Raw genomic sequence first — 27794 nt, forward strand, 5'->3', positions numbered from 1 at the left:
CCTTTAGCGAGAGAGTTAGTGAACGCGGGTCCCCTTCAATCCCATTAAACTTAGTCTCGCTACGTAACAAACACAGAACTACACTGATAAGTAGTCTAGTTTAGTTCAGTAAAAATTAGTGAAGCCAAACAAACACACCCTTAGGGACTAAAGATGCATAAGTTGCCTTTTTTTGTTTTTTACCCTACAAATTCCAACAATTGAGTATTTGAAGGCCGAATTACTGGACAATGAGCGAAAGACCAAAGGAGAAATGCAAAAAGAAAATGTTAAAGCAAAAAATAAAAATGTTGAAGTTGACTTCCAATTCTCCCCTCAAGCTGGATCAAGGAGATTGACTGATTGAAAGCTTGGACAGAAGTTAAATTAATTCGTGGGTAGGGTCTTGGTGAGAACATCTGCAAGCTGATCATGGTTGTGAGGATAATGAATTTGAATCGTCTGGGATTGAACTTTCTCTCGAATGTAATGGCAATTGACTTTGATATGTTTAGAGCATCTCCAAGGGGATGTTAAATTCAAAACATCACATTTAAATTTGATGGCTTATGTGGCAATTTGACATCTTCATTTATTTTAATATCCAACTGATATGTTTCTTTGCTATTAATTTAGTCTTGATATACTAAAAATTGGGTGAAAAGAAGTTAAAATTCACTCTAATAATAAGAAAAAATAATAGAAATTTTCTGTGGGCCCTAGCATAAAACCAAGGAAATGGAAGAAATTGACGCCTACTCTCTTTTGCTACCAATTTTGATTGTCACAGAAGAGGGATATAGGTTGGCTATTGGGAAACCCCAAATCAGAAAGAAGTCCTTTTAACCATATGAGCTCACAAGCAAATGACGCCTTGCCTTATACTCAGCTTCGATGCTTGAACGAGCAAATTACGTTTTGTTTTTTGCTCTTATGCGACTAAGTTTCCTCCAGCAGATGTACAATAGCCAGTGGATAATTTTCGATCGATAGCATCTCCTGCCCAATTCGCATCATGTGTACCCCATAATTTAATTTGAATGTTGTCATTTTTTTTCAACAGAATACCATGAGCAACTGACCATTTGGCCCCTTCATGATAAGGAGATTTTGAGTTTCAACTCCTGCTAGGCAATTTGTTGATGATGTATTGGGCAGTGAGAACTCCTTGTGACCAAAGTCTTTTAGGCACATTCATTTGAAGCACCAATGCTTGAGTTTTTTCAAGCAAGTCTCTATTTTTCCTCTCAGCTACATCGTATTGTGTAGTGTACCTACACAACTTTTTTTATGCATGTTGCCATATGTGCTCAAATATTCACTCATGATTTTTAAAGTGTATTCAATGGCATTCTGTGATCTTAATATTCATTAGATGAGAATTGTCTGATCTTAATATTCATTAGATGAGAATTGATTCATGATGTTCTTAGACTGGATTTAGGCTGACTTGACTGACCCTTGGAATTGTAATATCCTTTGACAACTAATACAATCTATTCAAGTAGAACCCTCCACCAATCAGCTTCTTGGTGACTCGATCCTAAAAGACAACATTGTGATAGAAAAGGTGGCAAGGAAATTTAAAGAGTTTGTAATTCTCCCAACAGACAAAAGTTGGAAAGAAAAGGAAGGAAGATACAAGGTAGTAGACTCAACAATTTCAGAGAGCAAATTTATTTTCCCTCTACCTGGTTTTTCAAAGTCATGCACTTTGAAGATTGATTTGTCATGTGGTCAGTAGACCTTGAGTATATGATCTAAAAATCATGTGAAAGACTGATATTAAGAGCAGTTGAGAGAGCAGATATGATACCTGGAATGTCTTCTAATGAAACACTATCTGAATCTGCCAAGAACCAAGCAAATTTACCATGCAAAGCTGTTGGATTTCCACCAGTCATTTCCTCACACTCAGTGCTTCCCTTTTTTCTTCGGAGATATGTAGCAAATTCATTGATCAGAGTAGTAGGATTTGAAGTGAAGTTTGCTAACCCACCAGTGGTAAAGCTTGATGCATGGTTTGCTTTGGGATTGTATGTATGAGAACCAGAATGAAGAGAGATTTTTCAATGTGTCCGAAACACGGGATGATACACCACGTGTCTCTATACAAGTAGTGAGATTCTTGTGTTAAAAAATCAATAACATAAAAAATAAAATTTCCCACCCCTTATATAATAATATGTGGTGTACCACTTGTATTACAAGCACAAAGAAAAATTTCTCCAGAATAAAAAATCTTGTAATCTCTGAAAAACCTTGTGCTCCTTGTCAAATTTTGGCTTCAGCTTAGGATGCAAGACCCAACATCTATTTTTTAAGTGTCCAACACCATTGCAATAAATGCACTCCAAGTTAGGCTTTTTTCCCTTATAATCATTGTCTCTAGATGACTTGTAGTTGATTGCACTGTTAGACGGAGTCAAGTTTCCTCTTCAAAGAGAAACTCTTCAGTTGGTTTACTCAGTCAACAACACTTATCAAATGGAGCTTCTGTTAAAATCATTTGAATTTTGAATATTTGTTTTATTAGAATTAGTTATAGTATTTGAATTTCGAAATGTAAGCTTGTAAATAGGGTTTTTGAAACCCTGATGAAATCTGAAAAATGATTATATAAAGGTTGCTCCCTGCAACGTTGAGGGCATGCAATCACAGTGAAAAACCTTGCATAGCCTAATGGCTTTCCTGCTTGTTTTACCTTCCCTGCAATCCTAGTTTTATATGCACATGCTCTAGCTTCTGAACCACTCGCCCTGATTCCCATGTTCATAACTTTCTGCGTACTACTTCTCTTTGAATTATGGCACAAACAGTTGTAAATGATAGAAGATCAGTATTCATTAAAATGTCTGTGATATCCTATCCCCAAAATTATTATTTTATTTTATTCTTGACGTATTTCGAAGATTTGATTGGAATTAGTTCTTTATTTCTTCAAATTTAAGAAAAACGAAGTGAGGGGTACTTTAGACATTTCCAATTTTCTCGACCTTTTCGGTCAACGCTTAAATTGGTTAGGTAGAGTTCGATTCCATGAGCGCGTAGGCGTAAACAGATCCTATTTCCGAGTCAAAACGAAGAAGTTAGTCGTTTGAAGTTGGTGGCATTTTGGTAATTTTACCAAAATGCTATAAACGGGAGTGAAACCTCCAGAAAAGGGAGAGGTTTCTGAAAAATGGAAAAAAGTTGTTACTAACCCGTTTTAGGGAGACTTGGACTCATAAATCCACCAAACTTGACCCGCTTGTGTCTTCTTCATCCGAGCTCCGTTTTGGGTGATCTTAGTGTCCATCGAAAGCTCTTGACGAGCCCTACATCACTGTGTTGTTAGATTTCCCCATTTATTTTCCATCTTTGCAGTACGAGGTCGCAAAGTCCACGAGTTTTTCGGCGGTTTTATCATTTTTCTGGTGATTCCGGCAACGATTTCTTTCGAATGAGGTATGAAACTTCATCTACTCTTCATAATCTTCAAGTTGGTATGCTTACTTTGTGCTTTCGTATTCATTTTAAAGTTGGGTGTTTAGAACCCTAGAAATTCGGTTTTCTCCAGTGAATTTGAACAGTTTCCGGTTAGAATTTATCATCAGCCTAGTTGTGAAAAATGTTTCCCTTGTTGAGCTCTAGCTACCACGTAAATTTGAGCTCATCTAGTTAATGTTGAAAATTCGGGGTTTCTAAACTCTCCATCTTGACTTCCACCGCGTGTGGCACTGCGTGGGATCGTTCACGAGTGTTGTCTAGGTTTCAAATACCTTCTAGTGACCCTGTGAATCTATGTCTAGCTCGGTTTCCAAAGATTCAATTGTTTGGTGTGGTGATCAATTTGGACCGCCACTTGTTTGTGTGATTGACGACAATCCGACCGTTGGATCATAATGAAACTTTAGTATATTATTCTCGAAGCATAATGTGGACTTTGGGAAGTTATGGATCATAAATTTGATTTGCGGATCATTGTGGACCCTGTCGTTGACCGAGAGTTGAATTGTGGTCAATATGTTTCTGAACGTTCTAAATAATAAAATTAGTACTATGGTAGACTTAAGTGAAGTCTAGTGGGCCTACATTGGTTAGAGAGTGACTTGAACATATGTGATATGTTTATTACCTTGATTTCTTATGTTGGTATCATCTGTGAATTTGACTTGGTTTTATAATGTGATTCTATTGAAATGTGATTATATATATATATATATATATATATATATATATATATATATATATATATAGTCATAGACCTATGTTTACTAAACATGATTTGGCTGGTGTACTGATGATGATCGTGATATGTGATTTGATGTGCATATTCAAAAGGTGGTTGATTTACATAGATGGTATGATATGATGAAATGTGAGTGACTTTAAAATATGTGAATATGAAATGGTTTTATAATCATTTTTCCTATAAATTGTTAATTTTTATATTTAGCCAATGATGTAGTTATATGAAGTGGGATTTGACGTTCATATTGGAAATATGTTTTGTTTTGTATGATTGGCTTGATTTGATGAAGGTGAGGGCTAGTGGTGGACCGTTAACCCATTGTCATAGGGTTTGTTGCTTCGAAACATATGTCAATACTCGTTTCATTATTTCATTTCTTGTTTCGTTGAGCCTTTATAACTTGAGTAACTTGATTCATGTGTTGCTTCATTGATTGGTGGTTATGCAATGTACTCCGCGATTACGTTAAGTGATGGTCCGGAATCGTATCCTAGTTTGGATTCCGTTGAGTGATGGTCCAGAATCATATCTTGGTTTGAGTTCCGTTGAGTGATGGTCCGGAATCCCTCTTACTCCGCGATCCCGTTGAGTGATGGTCCGGGATTTTATCCACCTTAGTTCATTGAGTTTAGTTTGAGATAGTCGCAAAGGTGTAGGCTTAGGATGAACTGTGTCGCCCTAATTCTACTTTCATTGTGTGTATGTGAATATGGGTGTGAGATGTTATGGTTGTTTGAAATGAACTTTTGGATGTCTGGGTGACTCCCTCGGAGTTTTCAAAAGTTTGGTATTGATTTCTTATGAAAGATTTATATTCAAGGTTTATAAATTGTGATTGATGGCTGGTTTTATTATTGTATCACATGCTTATTTTATTGTACCTCACCTGAGCCTCTCAGCTTATTTGAGTGCCTGATTTGCTAATGCACCAATTCCATAATATTGGCATTGACTTTACATTTGACAGGTCTGGGTAGATTATGAGAAACCGCTTGATATTTTGGTTCCGTTGAGTGGTCCGGAATCCTTGCTCTTGTTCATTCTGTAAGGTGATCTTAGAATCCTAAATTCGAGTAGATGGGAATTACCCACAATATATATTATGAAAATAAATTAGAATTACCATGTTATTATTCATAACCCAAGTTGGGAATTATGTAGAGTTCTTTAATTAAATTTGTGAAATGATATGTTATCTCACTGATTGATTAACGTAATTAAATATTAATATTGTGCTTCGTGATTCCTTGATATGTTACAAGCTATGTATTGAGATATAATGTTGGAAGCATAGTGATTGGTATGATGAAGTGAAATGTGATTTGACTTGTGTATTGGAAATGGTTGTGACATGTGATTGAAATGCATATTGAATTGCTTGGGAGATGTGAGATCTAGTAATTGACCGATAACCCATTGTGATGTGGATTTGTGCTCGATATTGCTTCGTTTCGTTGAGTTTTCGTGAATTGAGTAACTTGAATCATGTCTTGTTCCTTCGAGCCATTGTTATGCTTCTTGGACTTCCGTTCAATTCTGTTGGGTGGTCTGGAACTGAGTTCTGCTTGGATTCCGTTGAGTGATGGTCTGGAATCCCCTTTGGTGCCTTGGTCCGTTAGGTGGTCCAAAATCCCCTTTTCCAAAGATGTAGTCTTCAACCGAATTGTGTTGCTCTAGCCCACATGTTTCGACGTGTTGTAAGTGTTATTGATGATGTGATTTTTGGCATTATCAATTGACGGGATTGTGGAATGACGTTGGATAGGAGTGTGGTTATTATGAGTATTTTAGTTGATTAAATTGATTAATATTTCTACATAATAATATGTACTTTGTTAATTCTTAAATATGTTACACGCTATGAAATTCGATTTTATGTGGGAAATGTGATGATTTATGTGATGGATGAAGTGGAAATGTTAATCATCATGTGGGATTGTTATGTCGGATATCATTGTTATTGTTATGATTAGACTAGTTGATAAATGTGGCTAGAGAATGGTATTGTGCTTCGTTGGTTCTTAGAAATGATATATGTTGTGAATTGCGGTTTCATGTTGCGACATAATGACCTATATATAGATGAAGGGGAAATCATGATTTTCAGGTGGGTTTGTTATGTAACCCTGAGTCGAGTAATTTCATGCTTGTCAAGTTCTATTGATTGATTGAGAAATGTTATGCATTTCGACTTAATCGGACTATGATATATGTCAATTATTGTGCATGACGAACTACGAATGGCTTAATCCCTGCTTAGGCTACGTAGGCAATCTAACGGGGAGGTTAGATGTAGCCATAAGGCATACGAAAAATTTCTATGCGATTCGATTATTGAGTTGTGTTTTGCCCATATTCCGGACGCAGTGTTTGATGGATACGGATTTTTGGTTACGTCACGTGTCAATTCTGGACGTATGTCGGGATTGGGGCGTGACAATATCAATGTGAAGATCTTCATAGTCTGAGTTTAGACTAGCCAATAACTGCAAGATCTTATCTTCTTTAGCCCTTTTAAGCAAAGCAAAACTTACTTTCCTGTTGAAGTGCAGCAATATCCTCTTGAGTTGGAAGACTCGAGCAGAAGTATTTTGGTTTCCATACATCTCCTTGACTGCCTTCCATAGTTGAAGAGAAGTGTGAAATCTCGTCCTGGTCCCTGGATTTCACTATCCAAATTTTTTGTATTTTGTATTTTTGGGAATTTGATTTAATTTTTGTTAATTTTAGAGTTACAAAGCTTGGTTTTTTGTAATTAGTCATTAAAAATCCGTAGACCTTTTGGGTCACTCTTAAAACTTTCGAATAGAGTTCGATCCACGAACGTGTGGACGAAAATTATGCATGAATCGGAGTTGTAATGAAGGAAAAATAAGCAAGCAAAGGTAGAGGCAGTTTCATCATTTGGAATGCTATATAAAAATGGCTCCTTCTACCCACGTTCGACCTGTGATACACTATCCTAAATTTTTCGTATTTTATTGTATCGAACGTATTAAATTACCAAATTGCCCTTGAGGCATAAACGTTGACTTTCATTGACCATCTCAGCGTAATGTGTATGACTAATTTTCTTAGTTTATTCTTATTGTACTCATCACCATGAACGCATGGGCATGAATGGATTCAAATTTGGAGTTATAACGGAGTTTTATGTTACGAAATATCTTTGGTCTTGTCAAATTTTATCGATAGTTTTTAACGATTCTTTGAGTATAGCACTATTTCCTTTTTGGCTAAGAAACATGTCAATTTTGTTTGAAATGTTGAAGATGAACGAAGTTTTTGACAACTGAAGTATTGTCTCACTTGATCATTGTTCTTCCACTGTTTGATGACATCGATAAATTTCAAATTCTACGGTGATGTTTTATTGAATGTTTGGCTGTACGCTGATGCAGCATGACCGAGTAATGCGTGCGCCTCTTGATGGTTGGAACCACATGAAGTGAACCATCATATCTACGACCTTGAGCCAATGGTTACCGTCTTACTTGAAAACCTAATGACACCATTTCTTTGTAGAAATTTATGTGGGATGAAAGCTGGGAACGAAACTTTGTGGAGTTTGGAACATTATCTTGCTCATGCTCCCGTCCCTGATTTTCTTGATGTTGGTGGTGAGTTTTAAAGTCTCATGTTTCGCATCCTTGTCACATTTGGGGTTATTTTCTGATGTAGCATGAGAAGGTCATCGCCTATACTCTTGGACATCTCTAACCTCACAAAAAGAATAATCTCATTCATGACCTAGAGCTGGTAACAATTTCCCTTGCTATAAAATCTGGTGACGTTTTCTCTATAGCAAGAAGTGTTGCATCATTTCTGACCAAAGAAGGGGTAGTGTGTTTTCACCTAGACGGGGGTTCAGCTTGAGACAGAAGAGGTGGATGGAACTCATCAGTGATTTTGATTGCACTTTTGAGTATCATCTTGGTCAAGCAAATGTCATAGCTGATGCTATTAGTCAGAAATCCTATGGACATCTTACCTCTCTCCGAGCTATCCATGTCCCACTATTGTTTTCTCTTCGAGAAATTGGCTTTACTTTTGTGCCCAATCCACGTTGAGTATTGTCGGCTCACTTCTAATTCAAACCTAGATTTCGAGTAAGAAGCCCAAGAGTTTAATTAGTAATGTGCGAGTTTGAAGGAGCAAGTGTCGGATAACATGAGACATGATTTGAAAGTCTAGGGAGTTGGAACTCTGTCGATAAGAAACAAATTGTTTTTGCCAAAGGGTAGTAAGTAAGGGACAAGGATCCAAAGTAGGTCTCATTGACTCACAATTTAAGGCCACTAAAGAAGAAATGTGAAATATCCGAAAAACGTTTGACGGTTTGAAACGTAAAGTCAACGTTCATGCTTCAAGGGTAATTTGGTAATTTCATGCGTTCGATAAAATTACAAAATACGTAAAAAAAAATAAGGATAGGGTTTCATATGACCCGGTCACTGGGCAGCTTTTCAGGCACTATTTTCGATAGATCCGACGACCAAAATTGTCGCTACCACCACTATTATGTTCGTCTCCCTCTCATGATCACAATCCACCAACCCTTGTTTTGTTTGGTTTCAGTTCGTGGCAGTTTGACGCCTTCATTTTTTCTCAAGCTTCCCAACCGATGATCTTCCATCTTCGACCACCCATACATCACCCACCACCAAGACACTCACTTGGGTCTGGGCTACAAAACCTAAACATCAGACTAGCAATCAAAGCGACTGTGGCGAAGCGACGACTATTTTGGCCACCCTTGGCTTCAACAATAGTTTTCACTGATTTTCGTCCACATTCAAACTCCAGCAAAGTACGATTAGCTTGATCCCTTCACAGGGCAAGTAGGCATTCTAACCTTAAGGTTAGGCGTAGCCACAAAATAAATGAAAAGTTCATACGCAATTGAACTATTGGTTTGTTTTTGGTCATGTCTCGAGATCCAAGCATATAATGACATGTATTATCGAACTTGATGTTAAATAATTCTAGGAACAGTTTGAAGTGTGAAAGGTGTTGAAAATTTCAAGGATGAAATTTCTTTATGGGGGAGCATGTGAAATCCTATCCCCGTGTTTGACTACTCAAATACTTCATATTTTGCATTTCCAGAAATTCAATTTAATGTTCATTAATTTTAGAGTTACAAAACTTCTCATAATTAGTTGTTAAAAATCTGTAGTGCCTTTGGGGTCACTATTAGTATTTTCGAATAGAGCTCGATTGCACGAACACATAGGCGAAAATCGTGCGCGACTTGAATGGTATTGAAATGTTATTTGTCGTTGATTGTAAAACTGTGTGTTATTTGGAACTCTATAGTTTCATGCTAGATAATGATGTGAGAGTTTTTGGAAGTCATTGCAAATAAAAGATTTTTAGAGCTTAACAAAATGATGAACTACGATTGGCTGGATCCATTCACAGGATATGTAGGCAATCTAACCCTAAGGTTAGATGCAGCAACAAGGTAAAACGAGAAGATCCTATGTTGTTGAACTATTTTTTGTCATATCTTGGGATACGAGCGTGACAACTTTAATAATATCTAAACTTAGGTATTAAGTTCTCCTACCTTTTCATTAAGGGGCGTGCTATTCTCACACCTCTTTTTAATTTTTGTCTCTTGATCTTTTTCAATTCATCTGATCCGACGGCTGAAAATTAAAAAGATGTGAGAGAAGTAAAAAGGGGTGTGTGGACCCCTTCATTAAAGTGAGAAGTATGAACGAAAGAAAAAAGAAGAAAAATAAAAAGAAAAAGTTGACAGCAAAGCAAAAGTAAAAAGTTAAAGCAAAAAAGAAAAAGTTGAAATTGGCTTCCAACATTTCTCAATAGAGCTGCAAAGCTGTGCCTAAATCTATTATCGCAACAGCTGTAACGGAGAACCTTTTCGTATTCTTCTATCATCGTAAAGCAGTGCCTAGATTATAACTAGTTCAGTGTCTTGGGTTCAAGCCGTGTAGATAATTCAGAGTTTCAAATTTTCATTTTAATGGACATGAATATTGCCTCATTGTGCTTGGGAAGAAGAACTGATTTGTGTGGGAACTTGAAGAAAGACCTTTGTATGGTTTGAAGATTAAAGTGTACGCGTATTCATTTATACAATCTTTTCACTTTCAAATTTTACCAAATCAACGGTATCCACAATGGCACAATGTATGAAGCCATTGAGTAGTTGCTTTTTTTATTAGGGAATTTTAACACAAAACTCTCACTACTGTTCACTTTAACAAAAAAACATATTTTTACACTAAAAAGTCAATCTAGGTACTATTCACTTTACCCTTTATTTTGTCTTTATCATTAAAACTCAATTTTCAAACCCTTTTCATTAATTTTTTTTTTAATGAATTGGAAAATAAAGAGATTGCACACTAAGTTTATTAAACTTAGTACAGTACAGAGATGAAAAGACATATTTCGTCCAATGTGCAGGAAGCTCGTTGCATATAAAGATTTTTCAATTTGCCCGGAACGCTACATGTCAGTATACAATTGGTGGAAAGTTTTTTTTTTCTTTTTTTGTCTTTTTTTTTTCAATTGCATTATGACATGTGGCGTACCACCCTGTGTTCCGGACACACTGAAAAATCTCACATTGACTTCCTTATCTAATGACATTATATATAGGTAAGCCCCTCTTGACGCAAAAGATAATTGTTTAGCCTTAACAGTTTGTTAACCAATTTCAATTTTATTGCCATGGCTTGTTATCTCTTCCAACAAAATGGTTAAATACTTTATCTGCTTTATGTTACCGGTTTTAGTCTAAACAATATGTGCTTGCATTAACACTATTTTTTGTTTCAGGGTTTTCGACATCATTTTCAGATTCACCTCCAACTCATTATGCTCTAAAAATCCGGTCGTTTTCAGTGCTAACCAAAACTTCAGCGGACGAATATGAGTCGGGAGAATTTGAAGCTGGAGGATACAAATGGTAAATCCCTCATTATATTAAGTTTGAGTTTAATATCATCTTCTCCGAGCTTATGTTTGTCTCTCACTATCTGACATTAGTTCTATGATATTTTCTTTTTTGTAATGCAATAATGTGTTTCGTATATCTTGTGCTGTGCATGTAAACTGGTAAAAATAAAATGTTAGCCATACTGTATGTTTGCTCTCAGGAAACTAGTGCTCTACCCGAATGGAAACAAGAAGAAAAATGTCGAAGACCACATCTCTGTTTACTTGGAAATGGTTGGAGCTGATTCACTTCAGACTGGATATGAAGTATATGTTGATTTCAGGTTCTTTTTGCTTGATCATAATAAAGGCATGTTCCTGGTTCTTCAAGGTACATATTACCTACTTCAAAAGTTAATTCTCATCAAGTGTTCATATTCATAGACCGGAAAATTTTCTTGTTTGAAAATTGCAATGCTCGCTGCTCATTTTCTGATCATTATTTGTTACCTTGTGTATTCCATAGATGCCAATAAAAAGGAAAAATGTTTCCATGCGATGATGCGTTATTCGGGATTTGATAAGCTTATCACTCTTACATCATTTACCAATCCTTCCAACGGATATGTCATTGATGATAATTGTGTGATTGGAGCTGAGGTCTTTGTTTGTAAAGAAAGAAGAGCTGGCAAAGGAGAGACAATCTCGAAGATCAAGGATGCTGTTAAGTGCAAGCATGTTTGGAAGGTTGAGAACTTTTCGAAGTTAGGTACTGAGTGCTGCAAATCAGAACCATTCACTGCTGGAGAACGGAAATGGTATCTCTGCTAGGCCCTTTATATTAATACCCTTGATAAGAGAATTTTAAATTTTTAAGGATCTATTTGGTACTCTACTTGAATCCAACTTTTTAAACTCAAAAACAATTTTCAAGTTTTATGTCTTAAAAACTTGTTTGGTATAACTATTTTAAGAAACTAAACTCAAAACTAACTCAAAAATAGTCTATTCTCTAAAAACATAAAAAGTGAGTTTTTAAACTTAAACTCACTCCTTTCTTTTCTCTCCCTCCTCCCCTCTCACTCCAAATCTATCTCTTTATCTCTTCTTCTTTGTCTCACCTTTTTTTTTTTTAACCTTTTTCATCTCTTCTCTAATCCGCTCTCTTCATTCTCTCAGTTATTTCTCTCACTCCTCTTCCTCTCTATCTCGTTTGATCCTCTCTCTTCTTTCTCTTTTGTTCAATCATCTCTTACATTCTTTCCTCCTCTCTCATCTTTCTCCCTCTCGTGCGACCCCTTCCTTTTAGATCTTTGTCTAGTTTAAGTCGTAATATTTAAAAATTTTAAATCGAAAACCAATTAAGTTTTTGAGTCTTAAAGAAAATTGTTTTCAAGAAATGTTTTGATAAATGATAAAAAAATTTAAATAGGATACCAAACAGGCTCTAATCCACCGTATAATCTCTTGTCACTCATCTTGTTTTACCTGCAATGATAAACGAAAGGATGAACTTTGAGTTTCAAACTATATATGCTATTTTAACTACATAACTTTCGCACTAGATGTGGTCGATCAGTGTAAAACTTGATTTTTATTTTTTATAATTTTTTTTGGAAAACCTCGACGGTACAAGGGGAATTTTATTAATAACAAAAAAAGAAGTTACATCTAGTCAGGAGGGACATAAACCTAACCCATCATAACAAAAATACATGAAAAGAAGGGGATCACTGTAAAACTAGCTGAAATTTAGCTTCCCATGTAGGAGTTTGCTCTTTTAATTCAATCCCAAAGATGTGAGGTGAACTGGATCCCATCCCAAATAACGAAAGACATGTAATAAAAAAATCATCGTATCCTTCCTAATGTTGCAGGAAGATAAATCTCTATCCCAAGGGAAATAACCTTGGAAAGGGTACTCACATATCTCTTTACTTGGAATTGGATGATCCGAAAAAACGTGCTGGTTCCAAAGTATTTGCAGTGTTTTCCCTGAGCATTGTAGATCAAATGCATGCCAGACAAGAGAGCATAATAGGTAAAGATTGTCCTATTTCAGTGTTTTATTGCATGCATCCTTCATAACATCGGCGTGTATTATGTGTAGGTAACAACTGGTTCTGTACCTCAAAGCTGACTTGGGGCTGGCCTAAGTTCATTTCGCTGGACACTTTGAATCAGGCAGGCAATGGGTTTTTGGTGAAGGATACTTGCATAGTGGAAGCAGAGGTCACTGTTCATGGAATTGTAACTGCACTGTAGTTGGCAGTCGTATGTTTTGGCTGTTGCTAAAAAAATGTTACGATTCAAAGGACTAAAGGCCTTGTCACTGTTCATGATGTTGTAAAAGCACTGTTTAGATGTGGGAATACCGTAGTGCTAAAATCCTTGTTCACCAAATGACTTCTGATTGAAGGGTATTTTGATGTTTTTAATTAATTTTGGCTGAATTTTGTGACTTTTGCGAATTGGAAGGCCGCTTTTCTTCTTTTTAAGCATGTTATCGTTAAACATATTGAGCCCTTGGCATGCACATTTTTTAACATTTCACCTCGTCGTGTGAGGTCAGTTAAGACTAATAAATGGGCAACCTTTGTAGATGATCACTGTGTGTTTGGAGAGGACGGTCTTTGTTGGTAAAGAAAGAAGAACAGGTAATGGAGAGTGTATCAATGATCAAGAACGCATGCATCAGTTTAAAGAAGGTAAAAGATCGGCCTAGTACGCTGAGTGTTTAATTGTATATAATGCCATATAACATGTGGGTTTATTTCTTCTGTGTAGATGATCACTAGTTTAGTGCTTTATTCCGGATTGGGGTTGGTCTACGTTCCTTAAACTGGACACTTTCAATCAGGCAAGCAAGGGGTTTCTGGTGGTGAAGGATACTTGCATAGTGGAGGCAGAGGTCACCGTCCATGGGATTGCGGAAGCACTTTTAAATTAAGGGTGGTTTTAGAAGAGAATGCGTTGAAATTGTATTTTTTATTCCCAATCTGAGGTATAAAATACAATCCTAGAGCTGACATAAAAGGGAAAGGATAAATACAATAATTACAATCCCATATTACAAGGAATCACCCTAACTAAGGAATCCTAAATTGTAGGAAATTATATACAAATCAACACTCTCCTTCAAGTTGGTGCATATATATTACACATGCCCAACTTGTCTGCAAACTTAGAAAACTTTTCACTTGAGACTGCTTTGGTGAGAATGTCTGCTACTTGATCTTCCGTTCTGATTGGAGGGATTTCAATTATTTTCCCTTCTATCTTTTCTTTAATAAAGAACCTGTCAACCTCTATATGCTTGGTTCTGTCATGTTGCACCGGATTGTGAGCAATATCATGAGCAGCCTTATTGTCACAAAACAATCTCATCAGCTGACTCTGTTTAACACCCAAATCTTGTAATAGAAACTTAAGCCATAAAATCTCACAAATACCAAGCGCCATACTTCTATATTCCGCTTTCGCACTTGACCTTGCTACTACATTTTGCTTCTTGCTTCTCCATGTGACCAGATTTCCACCAACAAAGGTAAAATAACCGAATGTAGAGCACCTATCATCCATTGAACCAGCCTAGTCAACATCCATATAACCTTCAATTCTGAAATGACCATTCTTCTTGAACAAAATACCTTTTCCCGAACTTCCTTTCAAATAACTCAATATCATCATAACAGCACTCATATGTTGTTCTCCTGGATCATGCATGTACTGACTAACTACACTTAAGGCATGTGCAAGATTTGGCCTAGTGTGTGCCAAATACATTAATCTTCCCACTAGTCTTTGATATCTTCCCTTATCAACTGGTATGGTTAGGATCAATACTTAGCTTCATTCCTTCTACCATCGGAGTAGTCACAGGTTTGCATGCAAACATACTGGTTTCTTTCAATAGATTAATAATATATTTTCTCTTTGATAGAAAAATTCCTGACTCACGCCTCGACGTCTCAATCCCAAGAAAATATTTTAGAGACCCCAGATCCTTAATCTTGAATTCTGTAGCTAAATACTTCTGCAATGTTGCACACTCATCAGGGTCACAATTACTCTACTTATATCCAAATGCTCTCATCGACTTGGTAAACCTACCAAACCATGCTCTCAGAGACTGCTTCAACCCATACAATGATTTCCTGAGCCTACACACTTTTTGTCTATGTCTATCAAGAATGTTACTCCCTAGTGGAAGTTCCATATAGATCTGCTCGGTCAAATCTCGATGTAAGAAGGCATTCTTTACGTCAAATTGTTGCAACGGCCAATCTAAGTTTGCTACTAAGGATAATAAAAGTCGGACTATGTTGATTTTAGCCACCGGTGCAAACATATCAGTGTAGTCAATCCCATACTTTTGTGTATACCTTTTTGCCACTAATCTTGCTTTAAAACAGTCAACTGTTCCGTCTGTTTTGTATTTCATCGTATAGACTCATTTGTATCCCACAGGTTTCTTTCCAGCTGGCAAGTCTGTCACTTCCCAAGTAGCATTCTTCTTCAATGATCTCAATTCCTCGCTCATTGTTTCTTTCCAGTGAACATCTGCTAAGGCCTCATGCACGTTATTAGGAATAGATACAGTAGATAATTGATGGACAGATGACTTATTTGATTCCGACAGGTGACAGGTAGACATATAATTATTCAATGGTTATTTGACCCCTGAATCTATTTTTGGTTCACTCACATGATATTAATGTTTAATTTAGATCAGCCTTATAAGTTGGTTTAGGTATACCTCGGTTAATACGCTCTAGAAGATGACGAATAGGTAGAGTTTCCGAAGTGGAATGTGACTGGTTATGGGTATTAACTGGAGATGAGTGAGTGTGAGACTGATCTGTGCCATTCTTTTGAGTCATAGGTCCATATTCCATGGCCTGCTATTGATTCGTGCCCCATTCCAGCTATCTAGAGACAACAGGTTGGTCCTGCTGGTTCTGAAGCCCAGAGAACGTGGGCGTGGGATTTTCCTGAAGCCCAGAAAATGCGAGCAAGTCATAGGGCCCAAATTCTGTGGGCTCCTCAGGAAGCTATTGACCATCATGAGGCCCAAATTATGTGGGCTCCTCAGAAAGCTATTGACCATCATGAGGCCCATATTCCATGGGCTCCTCAGCTACTGTGGGCTGTTGCATGTCAACTCCAATTAGGCTAGCATAATCAAGGGTCCGAACTTCTTCATCTAGCATTTCTCCCAAAATAAGGACCCAGATGAACTATAATACATATCATGTTCATGAAAAACTACATCCATCGTGATAAACATTTTCTTGGTTTGAGGGTGATAACAACAGTAACCCTTTTGAACGGTGGCATATCCCAAAAATACACAAAGGACAATGCGAGGGTCAAGCTTACTCTGTCTTTGAGGTGGGTGGAGGTGGGCAAATGTTACACATCCCAATACACGGAGAGATAGATTAGAGACGGGTGGGCAACAAGTTTTAGACATGAGGGCCCGCAAAGGCGTTCGGAAGTCGATGGTGCGAGATGGGAGACGATTGATACGATATGTTGCCGAAGTCAGGACTTCTCCCCAATAATGCAGGGGAAGGTGTGCCGCTAAAAGAGAGGCATGAACTACCTCTAGCAAGTGTCGATTCTTTCACTCAACAACTCCATTCTGTTAAGGAGTGTAAGGGCACGTAGTTTGATGAATAACACCATGTTTGTCAAGGAATGCGTGAAGTTCCGCATTAATGTATTCACCTCTATTGTCACTGCAAAGAACCTAAATATTCATATTGCACAATAACCATGTGCTGAAACTTTTGAAAGGCCGAATTAACTTCACCTTTAGATTTTAACAAACTAACCCAAGTCATTCGTGTACAGTCATCAATAAATGTAACAAACCAGTGAGCACCACCAAAAGTACCAATTTTAGATGGACCCCACACATCATAATGCACAATCATAAAAGGAATAAAACTTTTATTCAAACTAGGAGGAAAAGAGGTTCTATGGTTGTTGGCCAATTCACAAACATCGCATTTAAATTGAGAAACATCATTCTTAACAAACAAACAAGGAAATAACTTATGCAGGTAACCAGATGAAGCGTGCCCAAGACGATGATGCCACATCCAAATGTCTGACATTTTATTAGTCTCTACCTGAGATGTATCAACTAAAAGAGCTTGAGTTAACAATCCAGTACTGTTTGTTGTCAACTCCAAGTAGTATAGCTTTCCTCGTCTAATACCATAGCCAGTCGTTCTCTGCCATAGATGGAAAAGATTGCTTCAGTGATGTGGATGGGAAAAAATAAAAAAAACCGACGGGACCTACAGACTGGGGAACGGTGGAACTGACGTCACAGTTTCTTGGACAACAACAACGCAAGGTTGCTTGCTGCTTGGTTGAGAACGGTAACGACAAGGGAAACAGGTCGCTCGCTGTGATTTGTTCGGAGGGGCAGCAACGGCACAGCAGTCAGTCGCTGATCAGAGGCCCAATGCTACGGGAGCAGTGGGTTGTTTTTTTCTAGACGATGTGCTGAACGGCTCAGTACAGCTGGGAATCAATGGTGGTATCATATGATACCAGTTAGGGTTTTCGTGGCTCTGGTGCCAAGAAGAGAATGCGTTGAAATTGTATTTTTTATTCCCAATCTGAGGTATAATGTACAATCCTAGAGTTGACATAAAAGGGAAAGGATAAATACAATAATTACAAGGAATCACGCTAACCAAGGAATCCTAAATTGTAGGAAACTATATACAAGTCAACAGTTTTGTTGCTGCCTCCTCATGAAATTCAACACACCAACGACCACGACCCTCGTGTTCTTCGTGGCGTTTAAATCTCGATGGAATACAAGAATTTTGGTTGGTTGTTGCGAAATGTTGCAAGATGTTGAGACTCGTGTGGGGGCTTCTAATAAAAAGCAACTGAACATTTTGAGTAACACTCAAAGAACGATAGACGACAAAATTTAATTTGTTTAGTGCCATCTAGTTCTATTTTTTTATTAAAAGTCCGTAACCTATTTATGCCTTCTAATCCAAAATACTTGTAAACTGATAATACTTTTGTTGCTACAAAAATACTCGTAAACTGATAATACTTTTGGTGCTTGTAGCAAATCACTGGTTCAGTGGGTCAAATTCGGAGTGGGGATGATGGAGATTCATTACACTGGGACATTTCAAGCAGGCAAGCATGGGGTTTGTGTTGAAGGATACTTGCTTCGTCGAGGTAGAGGTCACTGTCCATGGAATTACGAGTGACTGTAGCCAAATTGTAAAACAGTAATACATGCCTGCTGTGTGAAACTTTGGGGGTGTAAAGGCAACAGGAAATATTATGTTTGGAAAAGAAGACGTTTCGCACAAAGGAATACTTGTTCGGAAAACAAGAGATTCTTCCAATGCAAAGAGGTTGAAGGTGGATTTACTTTGGTATATAATTAAGTTCTTTGTTAAGAACTTTGTGCACAACTAGCTCCAGTCTCTTAACAAATCTTTAAAAAAAAACGCCACTCACGCGTGAGGCGTCATTTTCTCCCTATGTGCAAAATGATAAGAATTCCTTTGTGTGAAACGTCTTCTTCTCCCTATGTCATCAAAATGATAAGAATTCCTGTTGCCCTTATGCGGAGAGGGGAGTACATAGATAACATACTTAGTTACTTCGTCTCTCTACTTATTGTTTTTGGGATCCAGGATGCATTCAGATTTGAGCACACTATCTATAGAAGCTTGTTGTACTATATATTGGGCCCTAGTATTTGGGCCGCACGACCTAGCCCATGAAGCATGTAGGAGGTGAAGGGAACCCTTATTCTATAAAAGGGATCCTTCACCTCACTTTAGAGGATATAGCAAAGAGAGCAAACCCTAGCCTCCATATTGTAACCCTCAATTTACATAGTGAAACCGGATCGACACCAATATGGACGTAGCCCAACTTGAGGTGAGTCACGATATATCTTTGTGTTCTTGTGCGTTTGTGTGATTTACAGTTGGATTTACGTTGGTCCAAGATTGACCCAATTTTGTGCATCAACAACGCTAATGTATGCTTGCATCACTATGCCTTCTTGTGTTTCCTCTATTTGGTTTCAGGGGTTTTGAGATTGTTTTCACATTCATTTCCAACTCATTAGACTCTAAAAATTGAGTCGTTTTCGTGACTAACCAAACATTCAGTGGATAGATATGAGTCGGGAGAATTAAAAGCTGGAAAATACAAATGGTAAGCCCTAATGGTCATGTCCTACAACATTGTTGTTTTCTTACTGATGTAATTTGGAGTTCAAATCATTAGTTACACACAAAATTTTGGGAAAAGAAAAAAGGTATGCCAGGCATGAGTTTAAAGAAGGTAAAAGATCGACGTGGTACACAGATATATAGTTTTATATAATGCCGTATAATATGAGGGTTTATTTCTTCTGTGTAGATGGTAACTGGCTCAGTGCATCTATAGCGGATAGGGTTTGGTCTACGTTCCTTAAACTGGACACTTTCAATCGCACACAAGGAGTTTGTGGTGAAGGATACTTGAATACCTATGATGCATGGATACGGACACGGATACGGGGATACGACACGATACGACACGGCGACACGTGAAATTTCTAAAAATGAGGACACGATACGTCAAGGATACGGCAATTAAAAAAAAAAATATATATATATATATACATATACACACACACACATATCTAAAACATTATAAAATAAGCATTCAAATTTATTTCAATAAACTCTAAACATTTAGAAAGATAGTTCATCCAATAAGCAATTAGTCTTAAAACTTGAAAAAGTAAAAAGATCATCCAAACGAAATTAAAATAAAAAATAAAAAAAAAGTCTCATTCAACTTCCACGTTCATGATGTCTCCTCCAGTAATCAAAGTAGTCTCCAATGACGGTTCATCAAGTGAAAGGTTAGCAATATCAAGCATCCCGACACTTTCTTCACCCAAGTTTTCAAAGCCATCTCCTCCAACATCCCACAATTGAGTAATACCTTCTTTGTAGGTTGAGCTATTCCTTGATAAAAGACGAAGATTATTATGCACAAATACCAAATCCTCCGCTCTTTGTGGTGTAATCTTGTTCCTTCTTAGAGAGTGAATAAAACTATAAGTGCTCCAATTTCTTTCACAACAAGAGGAGGAACAAGGTTGTCCAAGTAGCTTCAACGCTATGGATTGGAGACTAGGTGTAGAAGCTCCATGGACAATCCACCACATCACTGGTTCCAAATGAAACCTATCATTCATAGAATCAATAGCTCCAAAGTCATTCAAGCACATAGAGAAAGAGGCATACTCCACATTGATACTTCTTCTAATTTCCTCATTGGAAAAGTATCTCTCAAAGCACTTTTTCCTTTCAGTTGTAAGCTCAACATCTCGGTGTGGAGCAACCCGACTAGGGTCTTCTTGGAGCCATTCTGAACTATAATACCTAAAATAAAAGAAATAGCACTTTAAAAATATAATCATAAAGCTAAAGATTAATTTATAAGAGTTTATAAGGATATTAGCAAAATCATTACCTTGGATTTAATGAATGAGCCAAACAATGAAGTGGTGTGCTACTTTTAGTCCATCGCTCCAATAAAATGCGATACACCGCATCAAAAAAGCTGCTTTTTTCATGTAATGCCTTGCGCTCATTCCTGTAGATAGCAGCTTTCACCTTTTCAATCATAGTATCCCACCACTCATACACCAAGTGAAGACAAGGTTTATCTGTATCAGCCATTCTAATAACCTCATATATTGGAGCTGTAAAGAAAAGAATATAATCAATCTTCTCCCAAAAGTACTCATCCAATATTTTTTGCTTCACCGACATTGCTTTAACCAAATCATCTTCTTTGTACAAAGCCCAATTCGGGCTAATCACCATTTGTTGTAAACCTTCCTTTACTTCCTTAAATCTTCTAAGCATCACAAGTGTGGAAGCAAATCTAAAAAATTTTAAAATTAGGATAGCTTATAATTGAATAAGAAAAAAAAAAAAAAAGTGGAGAAAACAAACCTTGTTTCGGCAATGGAGAGCAACTTTAGTTTGCAATGTTCATTAAACATGGACAATCTCATGCTATGGTTCATAATAAAATTTTTTATGGACCAAACATCACTAGCAATAGTTGAAATCCAATTGCAGTCATCGTACGAAACATCTGTTTGTTTCGGAGAACATATACTCTTCAAAGCAAGATTAAGAGTGTGAACAACACAGGGTGTCCAAAAGATATGGGGATAGTGAGCCTCAATAAGTAACCCAGCAGCTCTACAGACAGGAGCATTGTCAGTGATCACTTGAACAACATTTTCATGACCAATTTCTTTGATAGCTTCTGTGAGAAAGTTGGCAATACAATGCTTGTCTTTATATTCACCTTCACAATTAATTGCCCTTAAGAACATAGGCCCGCTTTCACAAGTTGCCATAATATTAATTAGTGGTCTCCTTTGTGCATCTGTCCACCCATCACTGCACAAACTTACACCTTTAGTGCTCCATGTGCGTTTGATTGGTTGGAGGCATTGTTCAATGTGACTCTTCTCTTGTTGCAGAAGAGTGGTTCTTAGTGCATTGTAACCTGGTGGAACATACCCTGGAAGTGTAGAAGCACGAACATATGAGTTTCGATAGTGCGGATTTCTTGCAAGTTTAAATGATAAGCCACCTGTATAAAACATCCTTGCAACCTCGGCATCACATTGATCTCGAGCTTCCTTGTTAAAAGCTTTACTGAGAGGCCCACTTGTTCCTTTTCTCTTCTTTGGATCAAGATTCACTTCAGGTAGATCATAACAGAAAGAACCAGTATTGGGCAAAGACACATTCTTAAGAGCAGAACTCTTCAGCTTATATTCACACTCTCGAATTAACTTTTTCATTTCTGCAAGATTTTCATTAGTAACCTTGCTGCAAGGCGCGATCCTGTTTCCAGCCATTTTTAACAAATGATACTTGACCCTAGGGTAGGATCCTTTATAAGTTTTCTGACAATAATTGCATTTAAATTCAGTATTTCCTCCTCCTTTATTTCCCACTTTTTCGAGCTTTTTGACATACTTCCACAACGGAGTGTGATAATTTTCAATAATCTCATCCGGATTAGCATTATCATCCAGATTAGTATTATCATTCGCATGATTATCAGGATGATTCATTTTCCTAAATCAACAAACATATAAAGTTACAAACAGTAAGAGTTAATCCATCATGAAAGCATATACATAAAAAAACACATCATGAAAGCATATACATAAAATTATTATAATCTAAATATTCATACCACTACACAATAATATATTATAATATGCAAAATACAAGAATATTATAATAATACAAAAAGTTAAAAACAGAAAAGCAATAAGCTTCATCAGAAAAATATTATAATAATACAAAAATTTAAAAACAGAAAAGCAACAAGCTTCATCAGAAGAATATTATAATAATACAAAAAGTTAAAAACAGAAAAGCAAACAGAAAAGCAACAAGTTTCATCAGAAGAATATTATAATAATACAAAAAATTACAAACAGAAGAAAAGTAAAAAACCTTCATCAGATTCGAAAGGGAATGGTATTATAATATATTACAAACAGAAAAGTAAAAAACCTTCATCAGAAAAGTAAAGAATATTATAATATATTATTGTGGGTAGTGGTATTATAATATATTATTGCTTGAAAAAGCAAGTGGGTAGTGGTATTATAATATATTATTGCTTGGAAAAACAAGTGGCTTTACGTTTTATAATCTGTTAAAGCCTTGGACAACCAGAATCTGACGGTGTACATTCAACAAGAGGAGGAAAAAGGCTTAAAGCTTTTTGTTTCTTTCAAACTTTCAGTACTCACCTGGAGTTGCAGACAGCGAAGGAGACGACAGAGCACTTGTAGACGGAGAAGATGGAGACGACGGCGTAGTTGCAGACGAAGACGATGGAACGGTTGCAGATGACGGTCTGATTCGTGAAAGTCTCCCAACAAGAGTGATTTATGTTATGAGGTTCGAGTAAATCTGAGTTTTATTTTATTTTTTCTAATTATCCTCCGATTTTAGAGTGATTTCAGTTAGCTAGCTTCGATCAATCACGATTCTATGCGGATTTATTGTGATTTTTTTTTTTTTTCTGATTATCCTTTTATTTTAGTTTCAAACGTATCCGAAACGTAGGATACGAGTATCTGGACGATACGATACGCGTATCTTAGCAGTCCTAAACGTATCTCTTCATTCCGATACGTATCGGGCGCGTATCCACGCGTATCCTTCGCGTATCCGTATCCTCAGCGTGTCAGATACGGGATACGATGGATTTCTCCCGTGTCTATGCATCGTAGTTGAATACTGACACTCTCTCTCCCCTTTAGCCCATTCACTGACACCCATTTCTCGTCTCTCCCGTCTCCAGTCTCCAGTCTCCAGTAAACCCACACTCCACTTACTCTCTCTCCCCTTAACCCCACCCACATATTTATCACACTCATTTTCCTTATTTTTTATTTTTTGTTCAGAACCCACCCTTTTGTTTTGTAAAACCAGATTCTCTCTTTATTCACTCTCTGTTCTTCTTTAGGGGTGTATTCAATTGGAGTTTTGAGAGATTTTAATTCTTTTAATGAATCTAGAGGTATTTAATTAGGATTTTAAGTGATTCTCTGAAATTCAATGTGTATTCAATTAGAATTTTAAGATAGTTTATTAAAATCCTTAGAAATCTGGATGTATTCAATTAGGATTTTAAAAAAGTTTATAACATTCCAGGTGTATTCAATTAGAAATTGATTTTAAAGAATTTGAGAAAGTTGAGGAATTAGAGGGAATTAGAGAGATTTCGTAGTGTATTTTAAGCATCCACAAATCTCACCTCTCCCTATAAGATTTCGAAGTAATTAAATCAAAATTTTATATAGAATCTTTACAAATCAATTAAATTCCATAAAAATTTATGAACTTATAAATCCATTAAAATTTCTCAAATCTCCAATTGAATACATTCCTTAAAATAAGCGAACCAAGACTCTCCGGCCAAGTTTCGGCCAAAACTGGATCTCGACCCAATAGAGAAAAGTGATCCTCTCATGGTCAGCTTCCTATCTACGTAAGTGGATTTCTTCAATTTTAACTTTTAGATGTGAAAATTCTTGAGATTCAAGATCCTAATTCGATTTTAACTTGCATGGTGAAGATTTGGTTCATGGTTGTGTTTGGGAGATTGAATTCGAGCTGGGTTGTAAGAAAGTGGTTCAAATTGTTGAATTTGGGTAAGAACCCGAGAGACCCTAGCCCTAATCGAAGCCCTCTTTTGATTTCTAAGTGCTGGCCTTGATTTCTGTGTTTTTTATGTGAATTATTTGAAGATGGTGAGTTTATATAGGAAAATTTCGAACGTTTTCACTAGAATTTAAGTGGGTAAAAGTGTATAGAGTAATTGGTTAGAAGAGATTTTGAGTTCACCAGATCTGGGTTTTTTCAAACCGCACCATGTATGAATTTGTGGTTCTTTTTGGTATTTGAGTTTATATATTTTCAGATCTGAGTTATTGTTTATTTTGTTTTAGTTTTATATATTTTCAGGATCCCAATTTCATGAGGAACCAAAGGTGTGCCAGGAGGCTCAACGAGACAAGAACAAATCAGCCTCCCCAGTAGTAAAATGAGATCTCCAAACTATATTTGGGTAGGTTTTATTTTGATTTTTAATGTCTTTTATTTATGTATGAGAAGTACTCTAAAGATGATTCTTTTATGATGGAGATTATAAGTTTTTGAGCTGTTTGTTGATTGAAAAAAATAATTCGAGATCCGACTTAGCCATGTAACCTTGTGCAAAGTCTTATGGGACTCAACAACCTAGTAATGCATTTTTAAGTTTTTAATGTTTGAAAGTTTTTGGGTCCTTGAACATCACTGGAAATATGTGGTTAGTTTCCCCTTTTGTTGGTTATGTGAATTGCTTTATGGAAATCTCAGAAATTTTATTTGTTTTTTTATCTTGAACACTTGTAAATGTATTTTTTATAAGTACTTGTAGTTTCCCCTATTAATCTTCTGCTTCCATTGTTGGTTGTTTTGGACGGTGGAGTTATTATATAAGCACATACAGGCTACTCTACTTGGGTTCAGTTTTAAGTGCATTGAAAATTGAGAGGAAATTGATGCCAATGCACCTTGGGACTACGCTGAGATTCAAATTTTTCCATCCCGAACAGGTTAGGTTTTCACCTTCTGGTAAATTTTATTCTTTTAAGGGCATATGTTCTCTCCTATGTTGTATTGGATTATAAAAATTTATTCTTTCTGTATATGCTACACTAAGTGCATTATTATTTCCCGTTGGTAATTCCTTTTGTTTAGGTGATATTATGTACTTATTCAAATCATTGGAGAGTAACTACATGTTTTTTTTTGGTATTAGAATTGTAACAACCCGTTCCGGGATTTACGGAAGAAAATGAGTATTTTTGTATTTTCACTAAGTTTGGAAGATATCTTCCTTTTTAAAATTATTTTTGAACCTTAATTGGTGAGCCCAAGGGGCCCACCCCCTGTTTTGTCCCCCGGTTCCCTTTCCCTTTTTTTTTTTTTTCTGAAAAGTCTTCTCTTCTCTCTTCTCTCTTTCTTCCTACGTGCTCTTTCTTTTCCCCCCTCTCGGTGCTCTTTCCTCCGACAAGAATGCATGCGCGCGCGCGCGCACACACACCCATGCCCACACCTATAGCTTTTTTCTAACCCCGTGCTTGTGTTTTGGACGTCAAACCACGAAGAAACCACCTCGGAGACATTTCCCAGTTTTCCGGCGAGCACCGCCCCTTTCGAGGAAATTTCCGGCCAAACCACGGCGAGTTGGCCGGCGTGCGAGGTATCAATCTCTTCGTCTCGCTGAGTACTACAACTTTCCTTTTTGTTTCACCTAATTTCATTGAGTATTGAAGAAGTTATACTCATTTGAATCTTACCCAGTTTCCGGCGGACACCCGTGGCTTCTAGGCTGTTTTCCGGCCAACTCCGACCACGATGACGGGAACCAAGGGTATATTTCGATTCCTTACCTTCGGGGCTTCAATTTGGTATATTGAATGACATGTTTTGGTTAAGTTTTGAGCTCCATCTGAGCTTGGGAATTCTCCGGCCGAAAACCGGCCTTCTCCCTCCTTGGAATCCAGCGAACACCCAAGGCCTTTAGGCCTTTCCTGCCAAGCCCAAACCCATTACCCTTTTAATTAGGCCATTGGGTCGTGAGGTTTCAAACCCAAACCCATTTTTCTTCTAACCCAAACCCAACCCACCTAAAACCTAACCCAATTACCCTAATCCCAAAACCCTAAAGCCCAAATCCGTGACCCTGACCCGTTGACCCGTGACCCTGACCCGTTAATCGTTGACTGGGTCAACGGTCAGCGTTGACTTTTGACTTTGACAGTCAACGGTCAACATTGACTTTGATCGTTGATTTTTTGGGTTTTCGTGCGGGACCCCTCCTAGGCTAATTTCGACGTCCTGAACCCGTTTCCGATGTCTGTTTTCCCAAATTCAGTCGTTTGAGTAGAGTTTGACTAAATGTACTATTTATGTGCTTAGGGGTAATTATCTGTGGCATTTCCTTCTTCGCTAGATGGCGTGGCTTTTCGACGGCGAAGTACTGTGAGTGGACCCCTTCTAAAAATGCATGTTTTGATAGTATAAATGCATACATGAAAAGCATGATTTGATGATTATGTTTTATGAAACGTTTTACGAGATAACATGCTTACTGAGGCTAGTTTGAATTATTACTATTTTTCCTATAACCCATGTTCTTATAGAATATCTGATGGATGACGATATGATATTTAGAACATGTTTAGAACACCTCTTTATAGTATAGATGATGCATGACTTTATACTATAAAGTTGATTTTCAATATATGTATGTTTACTGGTTTTGTACTTACCTAGTGGTCTTTTCCGCTACGGGACGTAGGGATAGATCCGGTCCGTCCCGGGCGACAGTTTGGTGTTGGCATAGGGCCTGGAGTGTGTTTTCCTCTGACTGTCTACTCAGAGACGGGGAGCCGGCATGGGGCCTGAAGTGTATTTTCCTTTGACTGTCCGCTCAGAGACGGGGAGCCGGCGAGCCGGCATGGGGCTTGGAGAGTTGTATTGGACATTCACTAGTGTTTATTATTTATGCGAATTATGATTTGAGACGTTGCACGACATGCTAGGTTTCGGAAAACCTATGTTTATCATTATATTTGTGTTTTCATAAAACCTGGGGGTTAGTACGTTGATAACTGTTTTATTATATATATATCAACTTGGTCCACTCATGTTTGTTTTGCGCCCCCTTCAGGACTTAGAATCGAGGCATACAATCCCGACGTTCAGGCACTTCCGCATTAGCATCTTCGAGTCCTCGTGGTGTAGGACCCACTCCTTTGTTTCATTCAATTTTATATTATTTTCTTTTAATGTTCTAGATTAGAGGTGTGCTCTGAACACGGTCCTTATTTGCATATTCATTATTCTTTTATATTTATAAGCCTTATTTATCCCTTATTTTCAGCATTTGCACTCAAGAAATGGCTTTCGTCACCCTCGGGTGTCGGCCAGCACGTGCCTATCCTGGTATTCGGGGAATATCGAGGTCGGGGCGTGTCAAGAATTGATAAGTTACC

General features: G+C 37.2%; 2 protein-coding genes and 1 long non-coding RNA gene across 4 annotated transcripts; 2 read left to right on the forward strand and 1 right to left on the reverse strand.

Annotated features, from left to right (window-relative positions):
* The first annotated feature begins 10874 nt into the window (after nucleotides 1–10874).
* LOC137736483 (uncharacterized) lies at nucleotides 10875–14448 on the forward strand. Of its 2 annotated transcripts, XR_015955020.1 has the most exons (8): nucleotides 10875–10946; nucleotides 11027–11156; nucleotides 11347–11516; nucleotides 11652–11943; nucleotides 13003–13166; nucleotides 13236–13545; nucleotides 13728–13833; nucleotides 13913–14448. XR_015955020.1 is itself a non-coding variant. In XM_068475747.2 (6 exons), the coding sequence occupies exons 1-6, from the start codon at nucleotides 10919–10921 to the stop codon at nucleotides 13388–13390; spliced, it is 939 nt and encodes a 312-aa protein (XP_068331848.2). In that variant the 5' UTR covers nucleotides 10875–10918; the 3' UTR covers nucleotides 13391–13623. The 2 variants fall into 2 exon arrangements, 1 of the variants encoding a protein (XP_068331848.2); XM_068475747.2 differs by lacking the exons at nucleotides 13728–13833; nucleotides 13913–14448 and having other exon boundaries at nucleotides 13236–13623.
* Nucleotides 14449–19907: 5459 nt separating this feature from the next.
* LOC137710042 (uncharacterized) lies at nucleotides 19908–22244 on the reverse strand. The gene is made up of 3 exons (XM_068449002.2): nucleotides 21151–22244; nucleotides 20663–21079; nucleotides 19908–20571 (listed from the first exon to the last, which is right to left on the reverse strand). Exons 1-3 carry the CDS (start codon nucleotides 22074–22076, stop codon nucleotides 19971–19973), a joined length of 1944 nt encoding a protein of 647 aa, XP_068305103.2. The 5' UTR covers nucleotides 22077–22244; the 3' UTR covers nucleotides 19908–19970.
* Nucleotides 22245–26713: 4469 nt separating this feature from the next.
* LOC148691956 (uncharacterized) lies at nucleotides 26714–27668 on the forward strand. The gene is made up of 2 exons (XR_015955356.1): nucleotides 26714–26778; nucleotides 27470–27668. It is a non-coding gene; the product is annotated as an uncharacterized LOC148691956 (long non-coding RNA).
* Nucleotides 27669–27794: the final 126 nt, after the last annotated feature.

The sequence above is a fragment of the Pyrus communis genome, chromosome 13 (genome assembly GCF_041283825.1).
Source record: "Pyrus communis isolate YQ-2024b chromosome 13, ASM4128382v1, whole genome shotgun sequence".
NCBI classification, from domain to species: Eukaryota; Viridiplantae; Streptophyta; class Magnoliopsida; order Rosales; family Rosaceae; genus Pyrus; species Pyrus communis.